The 15,072-nt window shown below is 38.0% G+C and overlaps 2 protein-coding genes across 7 annotated transcripts; one reads left to right on the top strand and one right to left on the bottom strand.

The window, feature by feature from the left end:
- The first annotated feature begins 670 nt into the window (after positions 1 to 670).
- LOC111776745 (myb family transcription factor IPN2) lies at positions 671 to 3,848 on the top strand. Its single transcript, XM_023656080.2, has 6 exons — positions 671 to 930; positions 1,004 to 1,080; positions 1,247 to 1,313; positions 1,389 to 1,455; positions 1,771 to 1,813; positions 2,957 to 3,848. The coding sequence occupies exons 1-6, from the start codon at positions 759 to 761 to the stop codon at positions 3,626 to 3,628; spliced, it is 1,098 nt and encodes a 365-aa protein (XP_023511848.2). The 5' UTR covers positions 671 to 758; the 3' UTR covers positions 3,629 to 3,848.
- A 749-nt stretch (positions 3,849 to 4,597) lies between these two features.
- LOC111776746 (uncharacterized) lies at positions 4,598 to 14,606 on the bottom strand. 6 transcript variants are annotated; one of them, XM_087118560.1, is made up of 7 exons: positions 13,788 to 14,606; positions 12,247 to 12,376; positions 10,222 to 10,324; positions 6,928 to 9,508; positions 6,569 to 6,855; positions 5,910 to 6,284; positions 4,598 to 5,127 (listed from the first exon to the last, which is right to left on the bottom strand). In XM_087118560.1, exons 4-7 carry the CDS (start codon positions 7,082 to 7,084, stop codon positions 4,885 to 4,887), a joined length of 1,062 nt encoding a protein of 353 aa, XP_086974686.1. In that variant the 5' UTR covers positions 7,085 to 9,508; positions 10,222 to 10,324; positions 12,247 to 12,376; positions 13,788 to 14,606; the 3' UTR covers positions 4,598 to 4,884. The 6 variants fall into 6 exon arrangements, with proteins under 6 accessions (XP_086974686.1, XP_023511853.2, XP_086974688.1 ...); XM_023656085.2 differs by having other exon boundaries at positions 6,928 to 7,059; XM_087118562.1 differs by lacking the exon at positions 12,247 to 12,376 and having other exon boundaries at positions 6,928 to 7,059; positions 9,431 to 9,508.
- Between the last annotated feature and the right edge of the window lie 466 nt (positions 14,607 to 15,072).

Here is a 15,072-nt window from a genome sequence, read left to right as displayed (position 1 = left end):
GAGTGGTGGCTTATTCAGTGGTGGTTAGAGCTGGTAAGCATGGTAGCCATATCTAAGGACGGAGTTGATTGACGAGATTGAGCTCCCACTCGAATTCACACGTTCTCGAGTCTCGTCGTATCCTAATTTATTCTTTTCGAGTTTAACAAATTTAGGGTTAGGAAAGAAAAAATTTCCATGACAAACCCTCTAACATAGATTTCGAGTTGGAAATAGAGTGGTGGCTTATTCAGTGGTGGTTAGAGCTGGTAAGCATGGTAGCCATATCTAAGGACGGAGTTGATTGACGAGATTGAGCTCCCACTCGAATTCACACGTTCTCGAGTCTCGTCGTATCCTAATTTATTCTTTTCGAGTTTAACAAATTTAGGGTTAGGAAAGAAAAAATTTCCATGACAAACCCTCTAACATAGATTTCGAGTTGGAAATAGAGTGGTGGCTTATTCAGTGGTGGTTAGAGCTGGTAAGCATGGTAGCCATATCTAAGGACGGAGCTGATTGACGAGATTGAGCTCCCACTCGTATTCACACGTTCGGGTGGGATGATTTTTACGGAAATATTAATAAATTTTTAAAAAAAATAGAGAATCTTTTGGTAAAGTAAAGATTGAAAAAAAAAAAAAAAAAAGCACCCTATTCCTTTCTCCCCTTATTTCCCATCTCGCATTTGTTCTTGAATCTCCCAAGTATTCCCATTCCCACACAGAGATCTGTGAGGCTGAGCTGCAGAGAGAGCGTAGAGAAGAGAGAAATTGAGAATGTTCCATACCACCAAGAAGCCCTCCTCTATGACTCCTCATGATAGGCCAATGTGTGTCCAAGGAGATTCTGGTCTCGTCCTCACCACCGACCCCAAACCCCGTCTCCGTTGGACCGTCGAGCTCCACGAGCGCTTCGTCGATGCTGTCACTCAGCTCGGAGGCCCTGATAGTACGTATCTTCTCTCACTAACTTCTACCCTTGTCTTTTAAACCTCATATTTTAACCCATAATTCTTTCGCAGAAGCCACTCCCAAGACGATCATGAGGGTCATGGGCGTCAAGGGCCTCACCCTCTACCATCTCAAGAGCCACCTCCAGGTTACCGTAACCCATCCGCTTAAACTTTTGAATTAAGTAATAATTTCAATAGGACATCGAAAATTCCTTGTTGGGTTACGTCCTAATTTGAATATAAATTCAATCGAATTAAGCTTTTGAGTTTAGTGGTCGTTTAACATTCTCTTCTCTCTAAACGGGAGTTCAGAAGTTCAGGCTCGGGAAACAACCCCACAAGGAATTCAACGATCAATCGATAAAGGATGGCATGAGAGGTGAATTTCAAAATTCTTTCTAATTTCAAACTTTCAAACATAATATTAAGCAAATTATATTCTTTGTGCTTACAGCTTCCGCCATGGAACTTCAAAGAAACAGTGGATCTTCTTCGACCTTAATGGAGCGTAGTATGAACGAGTAAGGCCACACTTCATTTATTCTTAATACCCCAACTGAAATAACAGTAATGAGTTAAGAATGAGAAATAGAACTGTGATCGAATGTTCAATTTTCATTGATATTCACAACATTTAAATAGGATACAAGCTACCAACTAATACCGAAAATATAAACTAACTAAATCTTGAGAATAAAATAAAATATACTATTAATAAAAAAATATTAGAATATCTAAGATATATTCTATAAATAATAAATTCTCCAAATATTAATTGATTACGAACATGTAACCTTAAACCTTACAAAAAATAAAAAAACATATTTGTGTGCTAGAATGCAATTGGAAGTTCAGAGACGGCTGCATGAACAAATTGAGGTTAGCCCATCATTACTTCTCTTCATGAATTTAACTGAATGATTCTTATTATGATTATGTAATTTTGATTTGAATTATATCGTTGGACCCAAGAGTTTGGTATTGATTTTCCTTTACAAGTTGGTGCAAATTTGAAATTTTGATATAGATTCTTTTTTTTTTTTTTTTTTTTTTTTTTTGTTCACCTGAGGTCTCACGTCCGTTAGAGAGGGAAACTAAATATTTCTTATAATAGTGTGAAAACCTCTCCCTAGTAAATACGTCTTCAAACCGTGAGACTAATGACAATATGTAACGGACGGTGCAAGGTTGTGGGCTATTAGAAATGGTATTAGAGTCAGTTACCGGACGGTGCAAGGCACTGGTCGCAGTACGGCTAGACCTTGTCCATAGTAGACCCGTTTTAGAACCTTGAGGGAAAATCTAGAAGGGAAAGCCCAAAGAGGACAATATCTGCTAGCGGTGAGTTTAGGCTGTTACAAATGGTATTAGAATCAGTCACCGAATGGAGCGAGACACTAGTCGGAGTAGTGCTGGACCCTCTCCATAGTAGACGCATTTTAAAAACCATAAGGGAAAGCCCTTGAAAGGAAAGCTCAAAGAGAACAATATCTGTTAACGGTGGGCTTGAGTAGTCTACTAGCGGTGGGCTTGGGCTGTTTCAAATGGTATGAGAGCCAATCACTTGACGGTGCAAGGCACTGGTCGGAGTAGGGCTAGACCCTCTCTATAGTAGACGCGTTTTAAAACCTTGAGGGGAAGCCCAAAAAGGAAAGCCCAAAGAGGATAATATCTATTAGCAGTCAGTTTTGACTGTTACAAATGGTATCAGAGTTGGTCACTAGACGGTGCGATGCACTGGTTGGAGTAGGGCTAGACGCTCTCCATAGTAGATGTGTTTTAAAAACCTTGTCGGGAAGTCCTTAAAGGGAAACCCCACTAAAGACGCTAATGGTGGGCTTGGGCTGTTACAGTACAATTGTAGTGGGGTGGGAAAGGTATTAGATCATCGATCTTTGGAAGAGTAATTAGTATCTCATCCATTGAACTATGCTCGGTTTGAGCTGATGAACTATGCTCGGTTTGAGCTTAGAATTTTATTTTGATTCATGAGACAAATATGTGAGCTATTAATTTTTGTAGGTACAAAGACACCTTCAATTGAGAATTGAAGCTCAAGGCAAGTACATGCAAAGCATATTGGAGAAAGCTTGCCAAACCCTAGCCGGCGAAAACATGGCCGTCGCCAGCACCGCCGCCGGACCTTTCAAAACCACTTCCAACAATATGGGAACAACCAGTACCAACCTTGTTCCAGACGCCGCCATCAAAGACTTCATTTCACCTCATCCACCTCACACCTTCCCTCCTTTTCAAGACATGAACAACCTATTTACCTCCGAACCGCCGCCACCTCCGCCGCCTCTCATCGACTGCCTCAAGAAGCCTAGCCCCTTCATCTCGGGCGCCGGTAAGGCCCCCATTTTCTGGCCCGACGATCTCCGACTCCAGCACTTAGGAACCCCTTCAGCCACCTTAGTACCGCCGCCGCCTTCCATTGGCAGCCCACCGGACTTGGACTCTCTACAACTGGAAATGTATGAATCAAAACCGCCACCCCTGTCACCGCTGCTCGTTGGCAGCGACGCGATGAATGAAAAGAAGTTCGACGCGTCGGTAAAGCTTGAGAGGCCGTCGCCACGGCAGTCGTCGGGACATTCCGACGAAAGGGTGAATAATAATAATAATGGTATGCCCAACAATAGTAACCCTACAATGTCACAGCCACAGGGAAGAAATTCTTCATTTGGTTAATTAATTGATGTTTTATGTGTAATAATTAGTGACTTAAATTTGAATGTAACTAATTAAATATAGATTAGGGTTTAGATCTTAACAAATGCTCATACTCATGATTATGTTTGAATGTAACTCTTCTTCTTCTCGACTTTGTATCGATTTTGTTCTGAGAAATGTGAAGTACGAAAATTTGAATTTTCGACTTCAAGAAAATGAATACATGTTTACGTGATCACATTTTTTCGTGTTTTCAGGATCATCGAGATAGTTATTCTAAACAAAATACTCGTATTGTGTTCTATCACGAAGGGTAGATCGCGAATAAGGAACGAATTAACGATCTCTTAATTAATCTTAAGTTGAAAAAAAGTCGAAAGAACTTATCTATCTAATTCAACTTACTATTTGGATTGGGTTATCAACCTACACCTTTTCCTCACCGTCACTACCATCTCACGACTTGGATTCAAACCAATCAAGCTACTTTCCTTTTAGTAGATCGTGAGTGGGTCTGTCGTCCTCCTCATTATCGATCCCGGCCCGAAAAAGTGATTGACCAGGACTTGAAGGAGGTATTCCTTTCACTTGATAAGCAAGTTGGGTCAATATTCTTAGCCGAGCGTCTCCCTAATTGAGTCAAGTCAGTCTATAGTCAATAGATATTGTCTATTTTGGTGTGTTACATATCGTCGTAAACCTCACATTAAAGTACGTCTGCAGCACACTCCTATGAGGAATGTTAGTTAGTTTGGTTGGGTTGAGTGGTCTAAAACATGTTTAACCCGACCCAACTTAACCTACGAACACACTCAATTTAGTTTACCTTCAGTTTAACACACAAATATAAGCAAAGTAACGTTAGCTTCACTAACCTAAACGATTAGCGATTAAGACATCAGTAACTTCATTAATACAAATTTGTTCGAACACGACACAAAAAACAAAGAAGGTAAAAGGTAGGGGGTTTGAAACAAATGAAGGTATAATATTGGTTCCTTAATTTGGACAAACAAACAAAACAAACATGATTCTATTACACATGTAAATGCCAAAAGAAAAAAAACCCATTACATGGAATCCTTAAACTATCTTAATTTCATGTTATGATATTGTCAGCTCTCTCTCTCTCTCTCTCTGTCTCTCTCTCTCTCAACATGCAAAAATCATATCTTTTTCTCTCTCTACATTATACTTTAGATATTGATTTTAGTGTGTAAACTGTAAATTTATAATGTACAGTAAACGTAAGCTTTGGAATTGAGGATTTTACGTTACTGTAATAAGGAAGAGTACTGCTGGAGATTATGATCTTCTTGCATGGGAACACTACATGCAGATACAATCTCCTCTAAACTTCCATTCATCGACTCTCTAAACTTCTCGAACTTCATGTACTCGTCCATGCACTCGACTTTCATCCATGTCTTCGTTTCCCCCATTATGTTCAGCTGAGGGAAGTCCTCGAGCTCCAATGGTGGGTAGTAAGGATGTTGGTAATGAAGATTGCTCGGTATCTGCAAAATACACATACGATCCAATATATCTTATTAAATTTGATCGTACCGACACGAGCATAGTTGATCAACTCTCGACTTTTTAGGGTTAATAAGTAATTAGTTTGGTCAAAAAAGGGTTATGGAGGATGGTGAAAAGAGACATTTTTGGGGGAAAAAAAATTAAGATTTGGTGATTTAAAAAAAAAAAGATATAAAGATAAGTCAAAGGGCTTGTGAATGTGGACCATTCATATATAAAAATACTTAGCATCTTAATTATAATTAAATTTAAATTAGTAAACTCATTAAAAGAAAAAGTAAATTAAACTACTTTAGACTATTTATAATAAAGATTAAATCATTCAAAATGTCTTAAATGTCTTCTTGATTTCAATTTTTACCTTTAATTTTGATTCTAATCTCAATCTTAATTTTTAATAACCTATGTAGAATTTTTTTTTTATTTTTTACTTTTTACTTTTTTTTTCACATTCTTAACTTTCAAAATAGATTAAAAGACAAAATAAAAATTGAAAATATAATAATATAATAACCAAGTTCATTAGAAAAATTAAAAAAATAAATAAATAAACTTTTTAAAACCGTAATAAATAAAGTTATATAGTTTATTCGAAAATAATAAAAAAATTGAAAAAAAATGAGAACGAAATTGAAGAGGGTTACGTGTTTATTCATGCATGAAATTATAAATAAATTAAATAATTTTTTTTTTTAAATGAATTTAATTGTGTAATTTCATAGCATTGAATGAACTATAATGGTTGAAAGTTTAGAAATACCTGTATGAAATTTGAAGGGCATTCAATGTGAATTGGATACAGATTATTTGCTGCACTATTGGCTTCGTTATCGGAGGCCACCGGAGCCGGCAAGTCGTCGGCGACATTCCCTTGTGTGAGATCGGAGGAAGAGTTTTCAGAGCTGAAGATTTTAGGGTTGTACTCATGAAGAAGGTGATCAAAACTATCACCATCTTCATTGCTTTCTATCCCTCCTCTCGAGCTTTCCGCCCCTCCGCTCTCGTCGACTTGCATGTCTTGCTCGTCTCCCATCTGCCACACCGGTGCTTCGACATCAACTCCGCTTGCCTTTTCCCTTACGGGTTTCGGTATTTGAGTTGTTTTCTTGAATACACGACACAATGCATAAGAGTCCTGTATCAATATCAAAAATGATTATTTCGTTAAAACTAAGAAGTGTTTATAAATTGAATTTTTACTCTAATTTGAGCGTATTCATTATTTTGGAGAAATTATTCACAAACCCTTATTGATATTTGATCTTTTTTCTTTGGTTTAGTTCAAGAAGGGAAAAAAAGAACCAAAAAGGAAAACACTTGAGAGATCTTTTCTTTAGGATTCATGTTCTTCATCTTCGTCCTCCCACACACTTTTAATAATCCAAACCCGAAAATGAAGAAGAATGAAAAGAAAAAGACCTTTGTCGAAGAACACGACGCCGCGGTGGCGTGTTGAGAATGAAGAAGACGATACTCGTGCATAACCCAATTGGTTCTGATTCCATGAGGAGCTCTTCCTTTATAATACACCAAAGTCTTCTTCATTCCAACCACCCGTTTCTGCGACTGAACCACTCGATCTTTTCCAGTAGCCTTCCAATATCCGCCTCTGGTCGCCCGATTCGTTCTCGACCCATTCGGGTACTTCCGATCCCGAGGACTATAGAAGTACCACTCCATATCTATGCTTGGCAAAAGCGACTTATCTGAAAAAGTAAAATCATTAAGAAAACACGAACACAATAAAGACTAAAACGAAGGAAACAACGAAACATTACCAGGTAATTCCCAAGGTTCGCACTTATAAAGATCGATCTCGGGGATGATCTCGAGCTCGATGGAGCGGCCATTGATCTTTCTATCCAGATAGTAAGCAACAAGCTCTTCATCTGTGGGGTGGAAGCGAAAGCCTGGAGGGAGGGTCATGGGAGCCATTGAAATAGAGGTTTGAAGATATGAGTTTTTGCTGTTTCTAGAGAGAGAAGAAGAGATGAAGGGGACCGAATTGTTGGAGATAGAAGTATATAAAGAGGGAGTTTGTGGGGGAAAAAAAAGAATTGAGCTGAAAAGTGAGATTATATTACAGAGTGGAGATTGCTTTTTCTTTCTTTTTGTTCATAAAATCTGACAGCTGAAGGGATTATATGGGAAGACATGAATATGTCTTTGTTCTTTGGATGATTTCATCACCTAAGTGAAACCCTTTTCTCATGTGATTCTCTTAGTTTCTCTTTTTATCTAAACCCATAATTTTACCCCAACTTAACCTTCCTTCCTATCAGGCTTCTAATTCTACGCTCTACATGACAACAGAATAATATCGAATTCAACGAGTGAATAAAAAGTTGGATCTTAGATAAATCTTCTCATTTATCCTCCTGATGAGAAGTTTGGTTTCAAACCCTAATTCAAACAGTAGAAATACGTCATGCTAATGAACATTGGATGATCCACATGTTTGAGTCATGAGTAACTAAAAAAATGAATTAATCCAGGAATGGAAGGGTATATGTGTAAATATGCATGAGAGAGGGGGTCTTTACGGCTTTAAAGGGAGATTCTAGGAGTAAAATAGGACGGTGCATAGTGTGAAAACGAGGCATGCATGCGTATTATACATTATAATAAATTTTAAATTTTATATTATATAGTTAGATGTATGTATATTATATTTAATAAAATTTATATTATATAGTTAGAGAGAGACAGAGGGAGAGGATATATGATTAAGAAGCTTCGTCTGCAGAAAGCTTTTGTCTGCTCACAAACTAACAAAAATAATATATAGAGAAACGCATTGACAGCCTCAACTTGGGACCAAAAAAACAACAAACTCCATGTAATGGAATATTCACCGTTACCGTTACGTATGACCATTAGCCTCACGGTTTTAAAATGTGTTTGTTAGGAAGAGGTTTTCATGCTGTTATAAGGAATGTTTCGTTACTCTTTTCATCCGATGTGGGATCTCACAATCCACTCCCCTTGAGGACCAGCGTCTTCACTGGCACACCGCTCGATGTCCGACTTTAATACCATTTTTAGTAGCCTAAACCCACCAGTAACAAGTATTATATGCTTTAGCCGGTTCCCTTATAAGAAATATTTCGTTCTCCTCTCTAACCAATGTGAGATCTCACACTTTAAACACTAGAGGGAGTATCATACGTCTTAGGTTTATAATTTGAAGAACATCCTATCTTCAAATATTCACTACTACGCTATTCTTGTCTAATATTCCAACAAATTTCTACTCTAAGGATAGTTTTGAAATGTTTATAGGAAAGATACGAAAACTTTTCCTTCTTTTCATAATACTTAAAAAAAAGATCTATAACGCTAGAATTAATTAGCCCACAAGAGAGGGAGCGGGTAGCAGTATGAAAGACCAACTTTTTTGGTTGTACAGTGGGAACCCAACAATCTACCTGTCAAACTCTAACAATGGCTGCTTTTGCTTTCCCCACCATCCATTTTTCCCCCCTTTTCTTTTGCAATCCAAAACCATTCCTATTTCTTCCTATTTCTTCCTATTCCTATTCCTATTTCCTATGCCCCTTGTCCTATAGCTTTGTTCACTTTGGCCTTTTTCTTTTTCTCTCTGGTTTTTCTTCACCCATAATTTAATCTCCTACCCTCCCACTTTAACTTTCCTCTCCTTAAAATATCATTTTCATTTCCACAAAAGATCCACTCCCCACTTTAATGATTACTGCGCACAATCTTTGACTGGTTTCTCTTTCTCTCTCTTTCTCACAAATCTACCCAGAAATGACAGAGTTTTCATTCCACTCAGTTCATGGGGAGGCGGAGAAGCAGAACAACAACAAGAACAACAAGAAGCAGCAGTAATTTCAACAGTTATGCGTGCTTTCAGATCCATGCTATTGCACTTTTAGGAGATGTCATTTTGAACATAAGTACACAACAATAATGAACAAGCAGAAGAACACAGAGACCAAAAGATAAGTAAACAAATAAAAAGGGCTTGTTTTTGACAAGGGTTTTTGAAAATTTTGAATCTTGAACTAATCATGTCATGAGACTCACATTTGCAATAAAGGGTCTCTTCTCTTTTTTTCATAATAGTTATCAACTATGAAAAACATGTTTCAATATCTTTTTGATATCATTTAAAATTATTTTGTGTTCTGATTTTGTTCAGTAACATGATCATGAAGAATTCTTGAAAAGACAGGCTTGTCTTCTGAGTATTTCAATGATATATAATTGGGTAATGGACTATGCATATATACTACAACATTCTTCTACGAAACTTACATGTTTTGCTGATGGAGTGTCAAAATTCTAATTATCATCTGTAAGGTTCAAATCTCTCCACCACACTTCTTTTTCAACCTTTGTAAGAAAAGAAAACAACCACCACAAGATAAATGTTGTTAATTATGAGAAAGATTAAGTGATAAATGTTGTTAATTATGAGAAAGATTAAGTGACTCATAGAAAGAGGTCGTGCGAGATCCCACATCGGTTGGGGAGGAGAACGAAGCATTTCTTATAAGAGTGTAGAAACCTCTCCCTAGCAGACGCGTTTTAAAAACTATGAGGGGAAGCTCAAAAGGGAAAGCCCAAAGAGGACAATATTTGTTAGCGGTCGACTTGGGTTGTTACAAATGGTATTAGAGCCAGACACCAGGCGATGTGCCAGTGACGACACTGGGCCCCGAAGGGAAGTGGATTGTGAGATCCCACATCGGTTGGAGAGGAGATCGAAGCATTCTTTATAAACGTGTGAAAATCTCTCCCTAACAGATGCGTTTTAAAAACCCTGAGGAGAAGCCCGAAAGGGAAAGCATAAAAATGACAATATCTGCTAACGGTGGGCTTAGGTTGTTAGGGGCAAAGGTAATTAATTTAAGAACAAAAGTGATGCTACTAATACAGGTAAGATAGAGAGAAAACAGTATATTCAACTACAAGTTACTGCCTTTAGTTATATCACTTTATAGTTTTTACACCTCAAAAGCGTCATCATCATACACTTACTTCTGCAAAACAAATTATTTGATAGAGAGAAAGAGAAAGAACAGAGAGAGAGAGAGAGAGATTACCAAGTTGGCACTTGGCTCTTTTGCCGAAAGACCCTTTTATTCCTTTTTATCGGCCTTGCCTAGGCTTCTGTTTTGGTCGAGTGAACCACAAATGATGCTCCATCTGATGAAGGATGATATCAGCCAAAGTTCAAAAAAGAGATTCCAAACTCATCCATTTCACCAATCGAAGCACTATATCTACACAGAGGCATCAGAAAAAAAAAATGTTTTGACTCTTCCTCGAAGTGTGTGTCTGTGTGTATTATTTGACCAAATTTTGCCTGCTAATGGGTGAGGATTAAAAGGTGGATTTTTTTTAATGTTATCTTAATTGGCATCTCTTCTTTAATCTAAAGCAAAACACTTCACATTCATAAACAGAAACATGTGATGATGTGTGCTGTCCAGATTTTTTCTTGAACTCAAGGTTTTCAATTGAATATTCACTTAATCTTTAGCTAAAGATGAATTATGTCCCCATCTAGTTTGTTATGAAATGAGAAGAAAATAGCATGTGATATAATCATAATAGTAAATTTGATTATATGATGCATTTAACAAGACATTGAATAATGATATAGAGAGTCTAAAGTGATGCAACCTTTCAGACAATCTGGAGTAAAAATAAATAAACAAAGGGAAAGTAAAAGCAAAGGAAGAGGCTAAAGCTTAGGTTGAAGAGGAATGAGTTGGGGAAGGAGCATGCTCAGATTCTCCACCAGCTGATCCGATCTAATCATTTTAACGTGCCTGGCAGCACAAAAGACAAATGTCCTGATTCTTCTCTTATTATGGCAATGTTTTTTGTTTTTTTTTAACTCGTTTCAGATTTTGGTTATACCTTTCATGGGAGTTATCCTCACTCTCATGGGGCCAATGTGTGGGGCTTGCTGGTTTTACCTTTCCCTTTTCTTTTTCTTCTTCTTTCTTTTCACATTCTTCATCTTTGTATTCTATGATATCACTTATTTCAAAGTGGAAGCCTAATTCCATAATTTCAATTCAAAGAAGCTCATTAGTCTAAAAGTCTGATTCTATCTCTATGGAAGACTAATTAGTACAAGTATCCCACAACTTCTTGATATTGCCTGGCCCATCTTCTTAAATGTCAACAGTGAGTTCTTTTTTCCTCTGTTTTTTTCGAATGCTATTCATTGTAATCATTTGAAAATAACACTTGAAAAAGAGGAGAAAAAAGTTGGCAGTCATGGCAGTTTCAAGGTCCTAATCCTAGTCAACGGCACTCTAATACCCCACCATTCAACCTATCTTTCCAAGAAAAATCAATGTTATCAACCAAAAGGGCCCAGTAACTTGTCTGGAAAAACACAGTGTTCTTTCAATCAAATGCATGGGACAATTACAGAGAGCTCAAATTTTCAGACGGCTAGCTGTCCGCATTTTAGTGGAGAAAGTGCTACCCCGTAATTAAAATATATATGTTATAAGAAACCTGATATACAAACATATAGATTATGCTATACTTGAAATTGTATCAATATTAATACTTCACAACTGTGTGTATTTAATACGATAGACAAACAGGGAAAAATCCCCTAGGTGCATGCATTCAAGGACCAGGGTATATACTCTATTATTTAGCTCACAGCGTAGTATACCACCATATACTAACTACGTACTACCAAAATTTGTTAACAACCCAAGCCCACTGCTAGTAGATATTATCTACAGCTAGCGGTGGACTTGAGCTGTTACAAAATTCCAATCCAAATATAAACAAGGGATAAGAAACATATATTCTCTCATTTTTCCAATGAAAGATCGGTTTCTTACTTTCGTACGAGAAAAAATAGTAATACTAATTGCATTGCAGGGGTGGTGCATTTTCACTGTTGTGCCTTTACATATAAATATAGTTATAAACTAACAAATATGATCGGTATGCGCATTTAACAATATAAACTAAGGTCTTAATTGTGGTAATAATATTCCTCCATTCCACAAATATCAACATAAATTTATCTATTGAGCTTTTAGTGATATATGTTATGCTTTATTCCCTTGTAAATGGTGATATGATACCTGGCGAGCTTCAAGATTTGAGACAGCCATTGCCCTGACATACGGAAGACTCTCAATTACAGCATCAGCCAAATCTGTTATGAAAGTAGGTTCACATCCTAACGCTGGAACACGTCCCCATTTTCCTATCCTAGATTTCAAAGCCAGTTCTTTATATTCCACGTCTATTTCTTCCAAAGTTTCTATGTTCTCACTTACAAAGCTACAAATGAAGTATAGCATAAAAATTTAATTGACTGAATATGATTTTGATTTCTAAACTAGGTAATCTGCACGCAGTCAATATGCAAATAGTATCATCAACTCATAAGTGATGGTTATGCATTTGTTCAAGTTACATTTTGATGCCATCATAAGTGATGGTTATGCATTTGTTCAAGTTACATTTTGATGCCAAGGCATGAATAGTAACACTTATGAACCAAAAAGGTCGATTAGCATTCGACTATAATGAACAACATTTTCTGAACTGTTATATCTTCGAATGTTGCATGTTAACTAGGTATTCATCCTCCCTAACGAAAAAGAAAGTTCTATTGTCATTTAAACCAATCCAGGATGTCAGAATATTGTATGAACATAAAGGATCTAGCCTTTACCGGAAGATACCCTCCAACAGCCCAAGGTTCGAACCACTTGTGCATATTGAAAATTGGGGATAAAGAGGAAGAACAACAAGCTTTGATATCCTGTCTTTTTTTATCTACGAGGAAAAAGAAAAGATTGATAGATGCATCAATAAACATATACAATGATTTTGTTCGTGTACCAAAATTTGGAGTTTGTAAGCTCCATAAGACGTTGTTGTTCCTGTTCGGAATCATGAATCTCCACAGTAGTATGATATTGTCCACTTTGAGTATAAAGTCTCATGGTTTTGCTTTTGGTTTCTCCAAAAAGCCTCGTACCAACAACATGTACACTATTAGCTGATGTGGGACCCCTCTTCCAACAATTCTTCCCTTGAACAAAGTACACTATAGAGCCTACCTTGAGGTCTATGGAGCCCTTGAACCCCTCAATGAAATGCGGAAGTGTTTTTAGATAAGTACACTTATTTAGACTCCTGTGCAGGAGAAGGGGAAGAGATTCGAATATTTAACCTCTTAATCGAAGGTACATACTTTGTCGGTCAAGCTACGCTCATGTTCAGATTACTGTTAACTAGAATTCTTGTACAAGTCATGGATTCCAATAGGAGCAATCATCATAACTTAGATTGCAGGGCTTTTATGTAGTCTTACTAATTTTTGGGAATGGAACACCTTGTCCCTTTCTTCATCGGGCCAATATAATTTCTTTTGATTGAATGAATGAAGTAGTTTCTATTTCCTTAAAAAAAAAACGCATAAACAGAAGGCAATATATCTTCAAGCAATCATGCATCCCCCACTGCACTCACAAACCATGCATTGAACAAGTGAGTGAAAATGCAGACATTATTCTCAGTATTCCTCTAATCTTTTTTTGTGATCTCGATTGTGAAACAGCAATAATGGTGTGCATTAAAATAAAAGGCAAGAAGAAGAAGAATTTCTTGCCTGTGCGTCAGTTATCTTTCGCAGAGGAGAACCACCGCCCATTGAGGCATAGCCTTCTCTACTCTTGGGCGATCTTAGAACAGAAATAAAGTGTGCCAATGGTCTTTGGAGGAATCGGAACAATCGTGGCAACCGTATTATATCATGGGAACTCCCACTCATTGAAACCATATTACGGGTCTCTTAAAATGGCCCACTTCATTTCTCAACACGCTGCCCCAATGGGCTTCCAGCCCAAAACGCCGCACCCCTAAATCCCCCACTCCACTCCCCGCCAACACCCAAACGTCAAACTAACTTCGCGCTCTATTTCTCTCTCAGCCTCAAACGCCGCCAGTGCCTCCGCCGCAGCCACCGCCATTATACGGCTCCGGAGTTCAGGTCCGTTGCACCGGTTGTCGCGATGTTTTGGTGGTGGCGATGTTTCGGTTGATTCGCCATCAAATCCAAAAACGAAGTTCTCTCATCCGAAAACAGCGCTTGATCCGTCGAAAGAAGCCCTAATTTCTTCTGAAGGTTCGTGAAGTAAACAGTATCGAACATTCACGGAGTCTTAGCGTCGAAAAACGCGAGGTTCATATCGTTCTTACACTGCCTTCGAAGCATATTCAGAAATGGAGGTTTCAAAATCGGGTCGGGTTGAAATTGTAGAGCCTGTCTTTCAAGGAATGGCAGGCAGCTCGGCCGATGGAGTGGGCGCCAGAGAGAGGCGACCAAATCGAGGATGTCGAGCCCTAGATTTTCGAAGTAGTCGATTCAAACGGTGACGTTTTCGTGACCCTGAGGGACTCACTCTGCTTCGGCGGCGATGGAGATTCTACCGTCTTTACGGCCACAATGGTAGCGTCTCTGGCGGTGGCGGTGGCGGTGGCGGTGAGAATGTCGGAGCAGGAGACAGTTTTGGGGCATTTTCTCTCGAGCTCGACCTTGATGTCATCGATCACGGAGAATCCCCAACAGGGTTTTGCTCGCAAAGGCGCTTCTTTCACTTCTTCCGTAGTTCAATAGAATCAATGCATCACATTCAATCAATTCAATCATTCTTGATCCAAGATACCACTGTCCCAATGAATGATGGTCTCAACGTTAAGACATGTCCATTAACAAAAGGTTTTAGACAATAAAGAGATTGCTAGCACCGAGGCACGACTCGTAAAGATAATAGATAGCATCGACCGAATGTCGACTGCCATAAAAGAGAGTAAAGGAAGGCATCGACGTTACCCCCATGGACCTCGAGCTAAATGGAATATGATTTAATAATTTTTTTTTATACGATTATCAA

Source organism: Cucurbita pepo, chromosome 16, assembly GCF_057944985.1.
Source record: "Cucurbita pepo subsp. pepo isolate OVF chromosome 16, ASM5794498v1, whole genome shotgun sequence".
Lineage (NCBI taxonomy): Eukaryota > Viridiplantae > Streptophyta > Magnoliopsida > Cucurbitales > Cucurbitaceae > Cucurbita > Cucurbita pepo.
Note: the sequence above shows the minus strand (reverse complement) of the source record. Positions and strands in the feature narration are given on the sequence as shown.